General features: G+C 36.4%; 1 protein-coding gene across 1 annotated transcript in view; it reads left to right on the top strand.

Moving 5' to 3' along the window:
- Positions 1-18804, top strand: part of AQR (aquarius intron-binding spliceosomal factor) — a 50145-nt gene that overhangs the window by 6729 nt on the left and 24612 nt on the right. The window contains exons 7-19 of the mRNA XM_085061998.1: positions 575-643; positions 1115-1215; positions 2143-2219; positions 3438-3502; positions 5411-5527; positions 6955-7068; positions 7840-7943; positions 8657-8759; positions 9840-9960; positions 12744-12885; positions 13604-13782; positions 15569-15736; positions 16163-16332. Of these exons, the coding sequence (XP_084918124.1) occupies positions 575-643; positions 1115-1215; positions 2143-2219; positions 3438-3502; positions 5411-5527; positions 6955-7068; positions 7840-7943; positions 8657-8759; positions 9840-9960; positions 12744-12885; positions 13604-13782; positions 15569-15736; positions 16163-16332 (1530 nt within the window). The remainder of the gene's footprint in view (positions 1-574; positions 644-1114; positions 1216-2142; positions 2220-3437; positions 3503-5410; positions 5528-6954; positions 7069-7839; positions 7944-8656; positions 8760-9839; positions 9961-12743; positions 12886-13603; positions 13783-15568; positions 15737-16162; positions 16333-18804) is intronic.

The raw sequence follows: 18804 nt of genomic DNA, 5'->3' as shown, positions 1-18804 counted from the left end.
TGAAGTCTCAGAACGGTGAGAGTGGAGTGTTTGTCTATGAAGACATACTTAAAATGTTAATGCAAATTTTTCAGTAGTTCAGGAAAGAAGGAAAACTTTGTGGATCCAGATCACAGGCAGAGCTGGAGAGAGCACGTTTGAACCAACATGGAGAAAATTGTTTATGTCAGGTAATGGGAAGAGCATAGATGAAGTGAGAGAAACTTGATAAATTAAGGGCTTCAGGAGAGAAAGAGTAGATTAAATACAAGTCGAGAAAGCACAGTAGGGAAGCTGAGTTCAAGAATAAGAAGTGACTAAAGAAGGAATATCAGTTCTCAGCATCTTTTGTGCTAAAAATACTTGCATGGATGGGGCCCATTGTAAAGTATTAAGAACTGACAGACTGCATGAAAAGAACAAAGGTTTTACTGTTAGGAAATTGTGAAATTTTCCTGGTAGGAAATTATGAAGTCTGATAGAAAAATATAAATATTTATGTCAGATAGTAATGTATATTGATGTATTTTGTAAGACAGGCATATCAAAAAACATAAGTATTTGAAAAAAATTTTCCTCTTTAACTTTCTAACAGGAAGTGGATTTGATCAGAGGTCAGGTGCAGCAGCTCATTTCCTTACCGATGTGGATGGCTCTTCAACCTGTAAGCATAACACTGTTAACTGGCAGAGCAATTTTCTAGGCATTATCCAATTCGTGTAAAGTAAATTCTTATGGAAGACTGCTAAGGAACTCTTAATATTTATAACATTGCTATAGAATTATATTTTTTTGTGCTTCGTTAAATACTTTCTTGTTTGTTGCTAATTTCTATGTAATAATTTTTATGTAATTTTTCATAAAACTGAGCTTTGTTGTTTATAGCTTCTTCAAGCTTTAATTTGTAGACAAGGCCATGAAGTCACAGGGAGGCAATGGAGCTGACATCTAGTCATGGCTAGACTCTCTCTAGCATTATTACATTTTTATTTTACAGTGATACTTACTGAAAACAGCCAGAGACAACTCTTTATTTTAGTTTGTTATGTTCTTTTTTAATAGAAAGACTTGACTGTATTTTTATCTCAATGGAAACAAGGCTCCTTGTTGCTTGAATAACATTTTAACATTTCAGAATCGACTGGAACAAGAGCTGAAAAAGACACCAAAACTAAGAAAATTCTGGAATCTAATTAAGAAAAACGATGCAAAAATGGATGAAGAGTCAAGAATACAGTATGTTACAGAAACCTTTTTTCCTTAATGCATTCACTGTGTTTCAGCTAAAATAAATGGTTTCAATTAAAAGTGGTTTTTAGAAAACCTGTGGTAAATAAGGATTGATCATATATGGTCTCCTGAAAGCTGTTTTGTTTTTTAGTAGTCTTTATGCAAAATACTGATACAGAACTTTATATTTTATTTGATCAGTGAATTTGTGATATCAAATCTTAGAGCTATAAGATAAAAGCATAAAAGAATATTCAGGTAGCTACTCACTTTTTTTCATGACCTCTAGCAAATGTTTAGCTCTTAGACATACAGCTTATGCAGGTATTTGAATAAATCTGTGTCTGTCTCACCAAAATTAAATGTTCCAATAGCTTTGTGTTGTAATGTGGTAGGGTGTAGGTGGAGACATACTTCTCTTTGACACAGTAAGAAGCATTGGTTGTATGTTGCTGTTTGGCTGTTAGTGGAGTGAGAAGATGAGTCGTTTCAGAGTGCTAAAAGAACTAACTTTATTAAATAATTAACAGATTTATATACAAATCAGAAAGCTTTTCGGATTGGGCCAACAATCATCCACCCCCCGGGATTGATTGGCCCAGGCGTTTGACCGCCTGTATCCAAAAGGCCGTTTCAATAACTTGAAACTTTATTTATAAAACATAGAAGAAGAAGAGAAAAATTCCCATGGGAAAGGTTTCTGTGCTGCCACAGTTGTTAATCAGTTTCTGTGCCTAAAAATGTAGACTGCTAATCTGTCTGCCTGAGTGCGGAGAGAAAAGTTATCATCTAAACAGTTTAGGTGTGTTTCAAAGCAACCTACTACCATTATATACATTTTGAAACAGCTAACTTTGTATTAGTCATACCTACAATATACTTCTAGTCTGCATTTAAGGAGTAATAATTCTTTTGTCATATGTCTAATTTTAGAGCTTATCGAGAGAGAAGATTTCTTTCACAACTCATTCAGAAATTCATTTCTGTACTAAAGTCAATACCTGTCTCAGGTAACTGTGATTCTTATGTTACTTTGTTATCTGGTAATCTGTGCTAGAATCTTTTCTGTTGCTGAGCCAACTAGTCCCTAGCATATCAGCCTGAGGTTGGAGACTTTATTCAGGTGGGGCTTGTGGTGAAATTTGTGCCTGCCTGTGTAGATTTCGTATCAAAGTTAGTATTCAAATCTGTATATGCTTTAAAAATGAAACAGCAAAAAGCTGCTTTAAAACTTCTTCTGTTCAGTAAGAACTTACTAAAAACAGTATTTCTGGGAACTGATATTTTTATTGTGTGCGTAGAGCCTTAAAGCCTTAAACGATTTCATACATACTTAGATGCCTTGTTAAATAGGTGGTATAAATGCATATCATAAGCCTCTGTTCATACTGTTGATTTACAGTAAGACCAAAAGCCTAAGTGAAGTGAAATTCTCTAAGATTTGACTGCTTTTGAGTTATAAGTCATTGTGACAAGCAAAATTATCTGCTTGCCTGATTTAGAAAGGAAAAGTGTTTGTACAGGAAGGTGTTAGCCATTTAACAGAAAAGGGTTATTATGCTCTAAGCACAGCACAATTTGGGTGAAATCACTTCCCGGAGTTCTGCTTTTGCTGTTACACTCTTATCAAATTTCAACTCCTACCTGAGCTCTAAGGGTAAATTTTGTGTAATGTGGCATCTTCAGAAAGAATATCTATCCCCTCTGTTTTCCTAATTACGCTAGACCTGTTTTAGGAAGATTTACTTTAAAAGTTCTTTGGAGTCTGTAAGAATTAGGTGGTCATTAAAGGAGACTCTGTGGGTGGCTTGGCAGGATTCTAAAGGTCCCTTGTCACCACTGAGTACTTTTGAATATGGTCAAGGCCTTTTGCACACATCTTGTTTGCAGCTTTTAAAAATGTATTTTTGAGTACCTGGCATTAAATGTTCTTAGCCAATTTAATGGGCTATTGATATCTCATGGAAGTGAGCATTTTTACATGTTACATTCAAGGTTTTTCAAAGTTCATAAAATCACACCTGAAATTCTGGTTCTATTATTCTTTCATTGCTAACCAGAAGAATTTTGGATGTAAGAAAAGGTTGTTTCAGAAAAAGAAGAATTTTAATTAGCTTTTAACAAGATCAATGTTGCTATTTTAGTAGGATTTATTTAATTTTTAAAGAATTGTTCAGGTGTAAATATATTGTGATGTGGATCAATTAAAAAATATTTTTTTAATCTAGGTCCTATTTCTATGGACAAAGTTCATTATTGTGAGCGGTTTATTGAACTCATGCTAGACCTTGAGGTAAGTTATTAAATTGATTCAGCCAGTTTCCAGGTGTACTGTTCTAGGTTTTAAGTGCATAAAGTAATTATTACAGCCTTATTCCAAATAGGAGGTGGTTATGTCACAGCTTTACATGTGGTTGCTTAATAGTGGTTTTCCATCTGTAAATAGGAGGTTGTTGCAGTGCATCCATATCGGTAGCTGTCCAGCAATATTGATAAGCCATGTGAATTCTTAGACAAAGTTACAATCCTAAAGTGTTCAGTGGAAGGGATTTAATTGGAGTAGTGGTATTAATACTGGCAATTGATGAAAATGTGTGATGCATTAGTCTGGTAGGAATAATTCAGAATTATTCTTCCCAATGCGTAACAGGTCACTTAAAGTATCTTTTGTGTTACAGGGTTTAATCCCAGAAAGCAGCAGTAGTTCAGAAATGCAAGCTATTCCTGTTGACTAGAATTCATTATTTAAGAATACTAGGTCTGGTGATCTGCAGTTTGTTACAGAGTAATAAGGGGTAGAGCAAGGTTTTGTGAAATTTTTCAGCAGATGCCAAGGAAGTGAGACCATTTTAAGCACTACAGTACCAGTATTAAAAGTAAAAGACATTAATTTACTATTTCTCGCATGAGTAGATATTTATTTAGAGTAACTTCAGATTCAGAAGGCATTCTGAAATAAAACGCAGTTTTCTGAAACAGTATCACAGGGAGCTTTAAAATGGCTTCATGTTGATTTTCTACAGGCTAATTCTATTGAATCACTTAAGTAGTCTGTCCTTACAGTTGCAGTAGAACGAATAATTTAAATTAGAGCTTGCTGTCTTATGTACGTGATATACTCTCATAAGAGAAAATATGTTGGAAGGTGAACTAAAGTCTGTCTGACTTAAAATGCTTGGAAGCAGTATGTTTAGTATTGATTCTCTGTAGGTATTACAGAAAGGCTTGAATTCAGACAGGGTATAAAGCTTGTTTAAGTGACTGGAACAAGCAAATGAGAAATTAACTGTAAATCCGAGTCTTTTTGCATTTGTAGCATGTACTGTGTTAATGGGCTCTTTTCACTTGTGTTGAAGCCTTTTTCAGAATATTACTGTTTCATATTACAGTGACTACACTGCCATCAAAACTGGTGATTTGGTAATTTAAAAGTAATGATTCCATGGAGAGTTCTTATGGTTTTGAGTTTGTTTTTTTAATTATTGAGCAGAGCAATCAACATTTCTACTACAGATTCTTTTATTTTCTTCATCTTAGTTCTAAACACCATGTTGATGCTTTTCAGCTTTCTAGATTCAGTCTGTAGAGAGCCACTAATTTTTATCTCTTAAATTGTTGTGGTGTATTACCATATGCTGTTCAACAGTTGCTACATACAGTAGCTTAAGCTATTCACATTGAGAAGAAAAGATCTCTGTTTTGTTATTGAAGATCTGAAAAATGCTTGAGTATTTTACAAAAAGGAGAAGATGCCATATCATATTTGGAAGAAACAGTTGGCAATTTCGAGGACGACAATCATAAAATTAATGAAATTAGTCTAGAAAACAGATGTTTAAAACAATGCTGAAGCAGTTTGACTTATCATTTGTAGCATGCAGTCATTATGTAGACACTTAGTAGTAGAATAAATGCTTTATTTAATTTGGTTTTTTTACTGGCAGGATGAATTCCCACTAATGGCAAGTTTGTGCCGTGCTCCCAGTTGCATAAAAGACTGTGTTCATAGCAGCTTACCTGCATAAACCCAGTTTCCTGGCATACATAAATGCTGCTTTAATACCTCTGTTAGAGCATTACACATGCAAATAAGTGCAGCAATCTATCTTAATATGCCTTTTTGAAATGGAAAATTCTAAGAAGCTAATATTTCTTACATTTTGAAGAGTTACTTGTATTAACTTGGGATTATTTACCACAGGCTTTACTTCCCACACGGCGCTGGTTTAATACAGTGTTGGATGACTCCCATCTTGTTGTTCACTGTTACCTGTCTAGTCTGGCTAAAAGAGAGAAAGAGGGTCATCTCTTCTGCCAGGTGAGTTACCAAGTTCTTGAAAATAACTTTTTCATTCCCTTCGTTTGTGAATGCTGCAGTTGTTTTGTTTTATAATTGTTTTTTAAAGATGGGCTTTTCTTTGGATGCAAACTACATGTTTATTTAAATCTTTCACACAGTAGTTCTTTCTTACCTGTACCTATGTGTGTGACTGCCCTTACATTTCATGGAATCACAGGATGGCTTGGGTTGGAAGGGACCTTAAAAATCATCCAATTCCAATTCCCCTGCCATGGACAGGGACGCCTTCAACTAGACCAGGTTAGTCAGAGTCCAGTTCCAGCAACTCACCACCCTCACAGTAAAAAATTTCGTCCTGGTATCTGATCTAAACCTGCCCTCCTTCAGTTTAAGGCTGTTCCCAGTTCTTCTATCACTACATGTTCTGTGAAAAGTCCTTCTCCAACCTTCTTGTACTCCCTTTAGGTACTGTAAAGGCTGCTTTAAGGTCTCCCTGGAGCCTTCTCTTCTCCAGGCTGAACAGTCCTAAGTCTCAGCCTGTTGTTACAGAAGAGGTGTTTCAGCCCTGTAGTCAACTTCTCTGGACTCGTTCCAACAAGTCCACTTTTTTTTTTTGTGTTGGAGACCCCAGAGCTGTACACAGTACTTCAGGTAGGGTCTCACAAGAGCAGAGTAATATTTCTGTTTCTGTTTTTGGAAGGTTCTTAAAAGTACAAGCTAGATACTGTGCAGCTTCTGGCATGCTTTACCACACACATAGCAGAAGTTGTCACCATTGCATTCTTCTCTTCTTCATTTTGACTTCAGACTGTTCTACAGTGCAGCTGTTTTTCACACCTGTCCTTCAGTCTACTCACTCATAGCTAGTGTATTGTTTTTTTATGGCAGGATCTGAAGATCTGTCTCTTTTCCTGCATCTCAGCTGCTTTTCCTGCTGCTTGCTGTCCCCCATCTCTGGCACTTGTTCATTTTCTCTGAGAGTCAGTATGGAACACAAAGCCAGCAGCACATCTGAATAATTTTCTTCCTCCAAGTTAAATAATCCCATTGAAAGGTAGGATGAATTTCGGAGTTGCCATCAGAGAGGGCAGAAGGGCACAAAACCTCTCCCTTTTGGTAGCAGCAAGCCATAAGTTGGGTTTAGTGACTCAGCCTCTGGCTAGATCACCTTACTGTGATTAGTGTCAGTTTCAAGTCCTGGTATATAAAGAAACCGTATGGTTTGTGAGCCGTACTGTAATTTCAATGGCTTGTCGATCAGATACCTAACAAAAACTATTTTGTGCATCAGCCAAGTATAAAATTTAGATACCACTCCTTAGTCCATTTCTTCTAGAACTTTGAGGAGTTCTTGTTTGTGCATTTGGCCTTTAATGTTGTGGTTTTGTTTGTAGTAGGGCATCTCTTATTGTTAGTCCACTAATTTTGTATTGATGATGTTTCAGCTTTTAGATATGCTCAAATTCTACACTGGCTTTGAAATCAATGATCAGACTGGAAATGCTTTGACAGAGAATGAGATGACCACAATTCACTATGACAGAATTACTTCTCTACAGGTAAGCAGATGAAGTGCTTATGGGAGAGGATTTGGTTTTGCTGTTCTAGTCTAATTTGCATCTGGAATAGGCATAAGGTTATTTCCCAAATCAAACCTCTTATTTTCCTGATTGAGTTACAGGAATAGTTTTACCTTGACTGGCTGTACCATATTGAAGACGTGTCATGCTTCAGTGTGGTGGGTGTGACTATGACTAAATAATATGCTCCAGCAAAACATCAGCATTTTGGTCCTGAAGTTACCAAAATGAGCTGTTCATGTTACGTCTGTTGAGAAGGGAAGGCAGAATGCTGTAGGAGCCTGTGATGATGCAGTAGGTGGCAGCATTTCCTCAAGATCAGCGTGCACATGTGCCAACAGTGGTCTCTTGAACGAAAGAGACAAAATGAATTGACATACACTTTTCAGAAGTGTTCCCATCTGTTTTAACCAAACAATTCAAGGAGGCATGGTTAAGTTGAACTTGTTCCTTGCTTTTCTTACTTGCCTTCAAAGTTACATATGTGCTCCCTTACATTTTATTGTAATGACAACAAATGCTGATAGGTGTGTAAGAAAGATACTGTGTCAGAAGTCCAGGAGTAACAAATAAATGGTGTTAAGAAAAATGGAGATTTAATCTGGCTTGTATTTCTGTCCTGATAGGGTGCATAGAGTGGTGTGTGTTATGAATTGTAAGAACCCATGCTTTTGTCTAAATATTTAAGCCGTTATTAAATTGTTCCAATAGTGTGCTTACATCCAGTTTTCATACATGGATCTTTTGTAGAGAGCAGCATTTGCACATTTCCCGGAGTTATATGACTTTGCACTGTCAAATGTAGCTGCAGTAGATACTCGTGAAGCACTGGTGAAGTTATTTGGACCCCTTAGGTAAGTTGTCAAATTGAAATTGAAATTCTTTGTTCTCAGTATGATTTAATTTAACAAATTTCCAGCATTTTTTTTTCCTGACCTCTCGTGTGCATGAGAGGTGCATGACATGACGTGACTTATCAGTTCCTTCTCACTTGTCATGGTGCCTTTACATACCCTAAAATAGGGAGACAGGGAGAGTTTGGGTCCACTGGTAGTGAAACATAATTTTTCTTTTATTCTAATAAATGTGAGAAAGTTCTAATTTTCTGGAAAATAAGCTAGCTGCTTAAAGTAGCTGTAGCAATTGTTAACTTACAGTAGTTAACCCCTAACGTGTTTAGTTTATTGTTTTTTAGTCTGTTCTGTAGAAGAACTACAACAGAAATCATGAAAGGATGCCACTGAATTAATTGTACTGTAAATGCTGTGAGTGAAAGGATCGCAGTGTGTATTTTGACAAAGGCAATGTGTAGCTTTGTTGGTCGGTTCTGTGTCAGGTGCCCATCTTGAAACAATGAAAAATATTCATCCCTTGGCATGTTTATTGCAGGTGAGAGGTTCACTTTATAGCTTATACACAAACTTCACTTAAAAGACTGACTCGTGACTTTTGGTGTCTGGTCAAAGTAGACAGTTGGGATTTTCTTTAAGGAAAAAGAAGCTGCAGTAAGTGCTGTCTCTCCCTGGGTTCAGTGTGAAAGAGGCTTTTTTTTCCTTTCGCTGTGCAGCTCCAACGTTCTCCACCAGGTGGCGTCGTACCTGTGCCTGCTGCCGCCCCTGGCCGAGGGGGAGGACACGAGCCACGAAAAGGAGTTTCTGCTGGAATTACTGGTAAAAACATGGTTAATGCTGCACCTACTCTCTCTCTGTTGAAAACTCAAGGCATAGCTACATCCCGCAGCTACACTGCAGTAAAGTAGTCGTTTAGGATGTTTTGCTGAACCACCTCTGAACTACAGCAGTGTTATAGCAGTAGATGGCATATTAGGATGGGGTTTGAAACCATGTAAATTAAGTATTTTAAAAAGCCTATTCAGAAATATAGTTTCCATGAGAAACTAATGTGTGTTTGTTTGGTGTAATTGTAAAGGTCAGTAAGGAGAGTCTTAGCAATGATTTTGAGTTCTTCTGGAAAAGCTTTTGCTCTTAATTTAGTAATGTTTTTGTCCCATTTAAAAACAAAAAAATCTGCTAAAATAGATCTGGATGTTCAGTACCTACTATTCAGTACCTATTTCAAACCATTTTGAAATATTGTTTGATTCACATCATGGTTTTTTTGATAATTAAAGTATACCAATATTACTGTAGGCTTCTAATCTGATATCAATATTAGAATAGCATAGCTGGTTTTTAAAATTTCTTTCATATGCATGTTTTGTGGTTGTTGAATTCTTAAAAAATTGTTCATGTAGTTTTCTAAGGTTTAGAGGGTAGTGATACAATGCCTATGGACGCCATGGAGAGATACTTGTTCAGATAACATATTATAGTGTTGGGTAGATTCTTTTGTGTCCCAAAGAGGGAATTAAGACTAACTGTAACTGAATGAGCAGTATTATTTAGGTATTGACCATATGTTTAATGGAAAACAAAATAAGTTTTATTTGAACCTAATTCACTGCTAAGCCTTGACTGAATATTTTCAGTTCTGTTGTGCCATTTTTGTTCTGCTCAATAGCCAAATGATTGTTTGACTCTAGTACTACAACCAATAGTTGGACTACATGTTTTTTCATCTTCTGGTGTCACTGTGTGCATTTAGTCATATTTAAATATTTGTTTTTAAAAATATTGAGGGAGAAAATGCAAGTGACCACCAGTAGTTTTATGTATTAATGTGTATGTTTCAAAAATAACTTTATTGCTCCTTTTTGATATAGAGAAGTTTGAAATGCCTCCTTTCTTTAGGTTTCCCGTCATGAGCGACGAATATCTCAAATTCAGCAACTCAACCAGATGCCTCTCTATCCAACAGAGAAGATTATTTGGGATGAAAATATTGTACCAACAGAATATTACTCTGGAGAAGGTACCATTTGTAGTTAAGTAAATGCTGAATAGAACAGTAAATGCTGCAGTAAAAAAAGGAATTCTGATGCATTATCTTTATTCTGTCCAAGGAAGTTAACACACAGTACTTTGGCATCGTGCAGTATTTTAGAGTAAGATCAGGGGTTTTTTTCAGTTATGAATCAGAACTCTTGAGATGAAATTGTTCATCTCAAGTTATTCAGCAAATATATAGTGGATGTATAGAAAAATCTAAAAATCTATTTTTACACAATTTATATGCTGCTGGATAACAGATGTGCTGTACAGCTGAGGCACAGGTAAGGTGAAAAAGGTTGGAAACAGCAACAGAAAAGCTGTTGTCTGTGCTTTGCACTCAAGTATGTTCAAGAAAGCCTTTCTAAAAAGGTGTGGGGGTGGAAAGAGTGATAATGGGAGGAAGTGACTAAATAGAGAACTTAGTGTGCTCATGATCAAGGAAGCAAACTGCTGCTATTGCAAACAGGCATCATGTAATTTTAAGTTTTGCAATAAAGAGCACAGGTATTTTTGTCTAGCTACTTTTAAAAACTGTTGTTTTAATGTATATTATGCGAAATTTTATTAGAAATGGGAAAATTTTAACTTGGAATGTGGAAATTTCAAGTAACAATGTATATCTTCAAAGTCTAGTATGAAATTTGTTTCAAGTTTTAGCAGTGAGTATTCTATACCCTTGTTCATGTAGTTTTGATTTAGAGGGTTTGGTTTGCATAGGTATAGGCTTTAAGTTCATCTGTTTAGCATAAATTAGTCTTTCTGGATAAATTCTCTGGGAAACAAGTATTAATGAGAAGAAAGAGTTGACCCCTTTAGATAGGCAGAGTTATAGGCAGCAAAGGATCTTTTTCTAAACAGATATGATAAAAATCCCATCTAGAGATCTGCCCAAGAAGAGAAAAAGTACTTTTATTTTGTATGATGCAACTAGTTAAAAGCTGATTCAGATTCTTCTGAAGTAGAGGCTGGCTGATGATGTTTAATCTTCAAAAAGAAAGGCAACAAAAAAGAGACTGCACCCCTTTCTACAAAAAAATCCCAAACCAAAACAATGTAAAAAAGCCCTAAACCAGGGAGATTGCTGTAATTTCTAGGAAGTCAATATATAAGCCAGGTCTTTTTTAAAATTTTCTTTTTTGTTTCAGTGAACAGCATGTAGGTTGTTCTAATGCTCTGAAACATTCAGGTTCTTAAATGCAGGTCAGGGCAGCTTTACTGTCATTCAGACCATGTTGGGAGGCTGACTTTTGTGTGCTGTGTGTTTATGTTTGATTAGCCAAATATATTAATGCAATATATGTGTTATGGTGGGGGTAGGAGGAGAAAGCAGCTCATCACACCTGTTTTGTGGCTTTTTAATGATGCATTAAAGAAGTGTTGTTAATGATGAAATGTAATTTTATCGAGTAACGCTGGTTGCTAGTGGAAACATTTCCTCCTGTGGTGCACTCCTTTGCAATTATGGTATTGATGGTGCTGTTGTGAAGTATTTCTGTTGCTGTCAGACTGTTACAAGTATTTTTTTCTATTTTGATTTTCTTAGTTTAGTTTATACTTCTTTTTTCAATCTCCATGTATTCTCCTGTCCTGGTTTCAAAGAAGACAGTATTGGTTTCGTGGTCTTTAGGGGTCTTCTTGTTTTTTAAAAGTTGCCTGATTACTTTGGTCTAAAACTTATGTGAGAGTAATTTAACCCAGGAAGAATAGGAGTATTGTTTCTATTTTCTTTTAGAAAATGAGGGAGCAAGAATATTTGTCTGACAAATACTGTGCAGCCTTAAAGAGGTGCTGCTTCACAGCCTTCCCTTTGTGCATATAACTAGGTTTACAGGACAAGGGTTTGTTACTTGGTGTTGGGAAATGTGTTAAAGTATTTTATCACCATCAGGCTTTCCAGAATAGAAATTACTGTGTTCTGCCTCCTTTCTTCACTACACTTGTATCTCAGTGCATTTGGAAGTCCATATGTAGTACCCATACCAGAGAAAGATTTCAGCAATAATATTGCAAAGTTCCAAAAGCAAGATGCTTTCTCAGGTCTTAAACATAGGTGTCAAACTGGAATAGTAGTCCAGTAATGTTAAATGAGTAACTTACAGCAATTAATTTTAATTATGGGATGTTTGCATCTAAGACTGTCCTAAAATGATGGAAGCTTTAGGACCTGTCTAGGAGTTCTAAGACTCCTTGTGTAGTAAGGTCTTCCTATGTTATTAATTCTCATTTAAAAAACAAACCAGTAACAGGAGCTTCAGAGTTGTGTATTAAAGTTTGATTTCTTGACTAAAAGTCTTTTTTCTACATTAATGTTTTTTGTGGCTTCTAATAAATATAATGCAGGGGAATTGGGGAATGGTTGGATATTGCATGGGTTTTATTAGTTTATGAGTCTTTTTCATCATTATTTAGTGCTAACTTAATTGTTGCATTTCCAGAGACCATTATTTTGCCCTGCATTTGATTTTCATAAAATTAATTTTGTTATAGTCTGAATACATGGATAGATTTAATATAGTTCAGCGCATTACTGCTAGAAGGATGAAAATTACTTCAATCTTGTGCAGGTTCATTTAGAGAGAACCTGAAAAATACATGGGTTTTAGAGGTGCATATTGATAAAAGAGTTTTTAGAATCTCCAAGGATAACAGCTGTGGCACTTTTACAGTAAAGCATGTATGTATGTATTAATTCATAGAAACAGTATATTAATTCATCTTCTTTTTGTTTGTCCATCAAATGCCCTTCTACCCTTAAACCCTTAGGCTGTCTTGCTCTTCCCAAGTTGAATCTACAGTTTCTGACTCTCCACGACTACCTGCTGAGGAACTTCAATCTTTTCCGCTTGGAGTCTACCTATGAGATCAGACAGGACATCGAAGATAGTGTCAGTAGGATGAAACCATGGTAATATTTATTAACTGGTCCAAACCAGTCTGTTCAGATCTAATCAAAGTGTATTTAAGAAGTAATAATTGATAGTGTGTGGATACTAAATACATACTAACAAATAGAACAGATAGATACTGTATTTTGTACTTAGTCCTTCCCTAAGGTGTTGCTATCCCAATGGGTGTCATTTTGAGGGTTTGTGGATGTTACAAACACCCTGTAGGTGTGTCAAAGGCAGTGTGTTGAATGCTAACAATCAACCTTTGTAGTGTTTAAATGGTTGACTTAGTTTTCCATGAGCACTAAGCCTTGGCTGATGTTACAAAATATGGAGACTTACCGTCAACTCCTCTGGTTTGTGAGAGGTGTTGCTGAGTATTCTTGAATTTGCCATCTGCCACATTTTAATTCTCTTTAGATTTAAAGGTTTATTTTGTGTGATATCTTCTTTACTCAGTAGTTGCTTTTTGTTATCTTTCCTTTTTCTTCTGTCTCTGAGGTTTTTTTTTACAATGCTAGCATAAGTTGCCTTTGTTTTTTGAAATATAAGTCAGTTCATATTATGCTTTGATTCTAAAATGCAGGATTATGTGAATCTAATTTAGTAGCACATAAAGGTAAGAATTCTACTTTTGTCTTAAAACTTACTGTGTGGTAAATAGTTTCATAATTTAAAAAGAATTGAATGTGTTATCAGATAATGACTAACAAAACTTTGGGGTTTCTTTCTTAGGTTATCAGAATATGGCGGTGTGGTCTTTGGTGGATGGGCTAGGATGGCACAACCCATTGTTTCTTTCACAGTGGTGGAGGTGGCCAAGCCCAACATTGGTGAAAACTGGCCCATGCGAGTAAGAGCAGATGTTACAATTAATTTGAATGTCCGAGATAACATCAAAGATGAATGGGAAGGTACTTAACATTCTTTGAAATAAAGTGCTCAAAATAGGTGCTCATTAAAATACATTTTGATGTAATCTTATTTGTAAGAAAAGGGGGTTTGAATCCAAGATACAGATTTGCCAGTCCTAATACTCTGTTTAGAAGTCAGTTACTCATATTCCAAGTTTAAGAAGTTTATAGTTTTCTAAAATGAAGATTGAAATTATTAAAGTACTTAGATGTTCATTGGGAATGGAATGTTTATTATGTCAGACTGATGTCATTCAGGGACCAACTGTAAAATTCTGTCCTTTACAGGGACTGTGGAAAGTTAACTTTGCATTTTAAATAATGTGAATTCTAAAAATATCATATTGAAAAGTATGGGGAATGTGGTATCTGTGTCATACACAAGTGGACAGGACAGATTTTTACTTAATTCAAACCAGTGCATTTTAGTAGTTTTTGGCATGTTTGAATGTTACGAAGTGCTGACTGTACCAAATAATGTTTCTTATAAGTATCCACAGGCGACACTTCTTTTGCTTGGGGATTTGAACTTTAGTTGACCGTGTTGGCAAGTGACATAGAAGCATGCACTTGTACTTGTATTATCAGTAAATGTCACTCCTTTCTCTTTTGTTAGAGAAACCTGATAAATGTGCTGGAGCTGCATAGTGTGTACAGGTCACGTAGCACACATGCTAAAGCTGGACTGTGTGATAAATGAGCAGATACAAGTTTGGGACTGTAGATTTCTGTTAAAGTAGAAAATCTAGGAGGATAGCAGAGAATTCACTATACTGAAGGTGTCTATGTAGTGGTGCACCTAGCTTTTTAAGTGCTAAAACAGCCTCTATGGTTTAAAAACAAAAATGTTTTAACTTAATTAAAACTGAGATGAAGAATTCATGAACCATTGCCTGACATAACTGGATCTTGATGAAACTGCCTTCTGTTGAGTAATATCTGCTGCATAATGAGCAATTATTTGTCTCATGAAAAATACATTATGTTTTCTGAATTTTAAAGGTTTCTTAGATCTCTGAGAATCTGGAGGTATACTGGGGAAAAGGTTCTGTGCTCAGAATTATGTTAGTGAACTAGAGAAGCAGCATTTTAAAAGTAGGATGTAGTTCAACAGGGGTGATTATTAAGCAAGAAAAAGTCACCTTACAAGTGCATGTTGGGGCACTTTTCAGGCAGTACCTCTGCAGAATGGAAACATCAGAGGCCATAGCTGCTCACAAATGTGACTCCCCAATATTGTGTTAGTGGTGAGGGAAAAAGAAAAAAACCTCAAGTCATATTGGGATTTATAAACTGGAATGTAACACAGTAAGCAAGTAACTTGGTTAAATGACATTTTACCCTATTAAACAGATAACTAAAATGACATGGTCGAATTTTGTGCCCAGTTTTACACACTGCACCTCAATTTAAAAAAAACAACAACAAAAAAAGTGAATTGGAGAAGAAGGCAATGAGAATAAGATTAATGACACACTTCTTTAGAGATGATTGAAAATAGCTAGGTTGTGTAACTGGACTAAGATTATTGGGAGAAGAATAATCTTGAAATAAATGTTTGTTCTTACTAAAAAAGCATTTGATTTCTACTTTTTATGTCTGTTACATCACAATAGCCTATGGTTTGGTATTCTCTAAGTTCAAGGCATATTTTGAAACAAAACAAATTACACAGGTGGGGTTTTATTTAAAAGAAATTTTAGTGCATTCTATTATATATATGTTAAGGAATTGATAAGGCAAATGCCATTCAGTCAAATCACTGACTGTTCTTTTTGGGGAGCAGGTCTGCGTAAGCACGATGTCTGCTTTCTGATCACGGTGCGTCCCATGCAGCCTTACGGCACCAAGTTTGACCGACGACAGCCTTTTGTTGAGCAGACTGGCCTGGTGTATGTCAGAGGCTGTGAAATTCAGGGCATGTTGGATGAGAAAGGGCGTGTTATTGAAGAAGGTATGATACACCAACACTTGTTCAAAAGATTTATCTTTTTTTTTTTCTCCATATATTTTTTATTTTTAACAGCCTAATTGATATTTTCCTCTATTTTAAGGAAAGCTTACTGAATTAGTTACATACTTGGAAAAAAACAAGCCAATTCCATAAGCAGCGTGAGAAAGGTTAACTAGTTTCCTCTGGTAAAATCTGATGTAGCTACATTAATTAAATAAATCCGGTGTGTTAAGGAATAAAATAGATTCTACTCAAAAACTATTGGAATAATGCAATGAAGGTGTTTCTAATACTATGCAGAAATTAGTTTCATCCTATGAATATGTCTAAATTTCATTTGTGGAACAATTATGGATGGCTTATTTGAATGATAATTTGCTTTTAGCACTGATTCAAATTCTAATCTTGCTGTTTGGTTATGGGCAGGACCTGAACCCAAACCAAGACTTAAAGGTGATTGCAGAACATACAGAGTATTTCTGGACCCAAACCAGTATCAGCAAGACATGACCAATACAATCCAAAATGGAGCAGAAGATGTTTATGAGACATTTAATATAATAATGAGAAGAAAACCAAAAGAAAACAATTTCAAGGTAAGGGATTTGCTCCTTGACTCTTACCTAAGATTTTGTCTGAATGTGCTGTCAGTACTGAGACATATTTATTTTAGATGCATGTAGTTAGGCTTTTTCGGTGGCAAAGTTTAGGCTTTCCCTTTAGGAAGCTAGAGCATGTCAGCTGGTGATAACTTTCCCCTCCAGACAACTCTTAAACTGAAAATCAGAAACCTGCTACTTTGCTTGAGTATGTAATAAAACATTGGTTTATAATTTCAGTCTTCTAACAGGAAGTTTACAGATTGTGCCTTCTGGGTTAAGGGAGCAATGCGAAATTAAATGTTACTTAGTGTAACAGTGAATTGTAAGAAAAGGAGTAACCAGTCAAAATGTGAAAATCAGAGGAAGCTGTTAGCTTCTGGGAGGGTCACTGGCTCAGCATCTTATTGGGCATTGGAGTGTGCCAGATCAAGAGCAGCCCTGCTGGGAAGCACTTGGAGGTACTGGTGGATGACAAGCTTGACATGAGCCAACTGTGTGCACTCAGAGCCCAGAAATCCAGCTGCATCCTGATCTGCATCAAAAGCAGGATGACCAGCAGATCACAGGAGATGCTTCTTCCCCTCTACTTTGCTCTGGTAGGTCTTCACTTGCAGTGCTGCATCCAGCTCTGGGGTCTGCAACACAAGAAGGATCTGTTGGAGTGAGTCCAGAGGAGGGATGTGAAGATGATCAGAGGAATGGAGCACCTCCTCTATGAGGAAAGCCTGAGAGAGTTGGAGTTGTTTAGCCTGGAGAAGAGAAGGCTCCAGGGAAATCTGACTGCACCCTTTCAATAAGGGGACTTATAAGAAAGAAGAGGACAAACTTTCTAATAGTTGTAGTAGAAGGGGTAAAGTTTGTAAACTAAAAGATAGTAGATGCATACTAGATGTAAGAAAGAAATATTTTATGATGAAGGTGGTGAAACGCTGGAACAGGTTGCACAGCGAAGTGGTAGATGCCTCATCCCTGGAAATTTTCAAGGTCAGGTTAGACAGGGCTCTGAGAAACCTGATCTGGTTGAATGCCCTGCTCATTGCAGGGGGTGTGGACCACTTTAAAGGTTCCTTTCAGCCAAAACCATTCTGTGATTTAGCCTGAACAGTGCTGAGCAGAAAGGAGGGCCCTACGTCCCTTGACCTGCTGGACAAATTCCTGATGTAGCACAAGGGGATGTTGGCCTTTTTCACTGTGAGGGTGTATAATTTTGTACATCTAAAAATATTTCATACTCAGTTTCTTTGCTCTTTAGACCTCTGAATCTTTAATGTTCCTTGAGTTTTCCATTATGAAAATGCAACATGAATGAAAAACTACCTTTCTTTTGGTGCCTTAAAATCATGCACTGAATAATTGAAGTGATTTTCATTTTAAAGGATTCTGTAGCAAGCTCTGTGTGAATGGATAAAGAGGCAGGCAGGAAGACTTGGACTTTTTTCTTTTTCCTGTATCTAGAAAGATGCCTCTGGTGTGAAGCAGTAGCTTGCAGCCTGCATAGACCACTGTGGTGCCATCCACCTGTGGCTTGGTATGTTAAAAGTACTTCATAGAGAGTGCTTTATAAATACATGAAAAATAACAACTAGAACTGATGGCTTATATTGTGTGACTGTGGCAGGTTCCTTTTGTGTTACAAATACAAATGCCCTCTGCCAAAGCCTCCTGGTGTACAAGCACGAGAAAATGTTTTTTTTCATTCATATATATATGCACTTCTGTGTAGCAAGAGGGAAAGTCCTGCAGTGAATGCTTAAGTTTGCTCAGCCTTGCTGTTAAGTGTGAGTGTGGCTTTTAAATTTGTACTTCATTCTTGCAGCTAATTTACAGGCAAATCCCAGTGCAAGCTGTTCTATGCTGGCTTTTGCTAAAGTCTCATACATTGATTTTTTGAGACAAACTAAGGTATTTCCACATTCATCACATTGCTACCAATTTAGATGCATGCATTCTATGCCATTTGCAAACCTCTCTAACTTCAGCAGGATAAAAGAAAACAAGATGATGCTGTGATTAGTGTAGACAGTGTATGGAGCAGATAGAAGGCAGCTTGAAGTTTAAAGGTTTAAAGCTGAGCTTGTAGAAGAGAAGACAAGAGAACTCTTGTGCAGTCCTTGTAAATTAAGCAGATGAGACAGGAGAGAAAGTGCAAATGCAGTCTGTTTGCTGGAGGTGACACCACTATGTCACTACAATTGGTCAGCTGTGTTAGTTCTTACAAGAACGAATCTTACTGTTTTTACATGCATAGAAATTACTTTTTGAAAAGCTGAAGCAAAGTTTTTGTGATGCAGAAGCAGCACATTAGCTGTTAAGACATATTTCTTATGCTTCGTCTTGGAAACTGATCACTAGATTTAGAAACACTACCTGAAAAAGCAGCATTATTTCATTTCTTTGTGCTTTTATAGCACAAACATCTTATGCTGTGCTTAATATATGTTAAAGCGAGAAGTACTTAATCTATAT

The sequence above is a fragment of the Lichenostomus cassidix genome, chromosome 5, assembly GCF_008360975.1.
Source record: "Lichenostomus cassidix isolate B80296 chromosome 5, HeHo_3.0, whole genome shotgun sequence".
NCBI classification, from domain to species: Eukaryota; Metazoa; Chordata; class Aves; order Passeriformes; family Meliphagidae; genus Lichenostomus; species Lichenostomus cassidix.
This window is presented reverse-complemented; position numbering and strand designations above follow the sequence as displayed.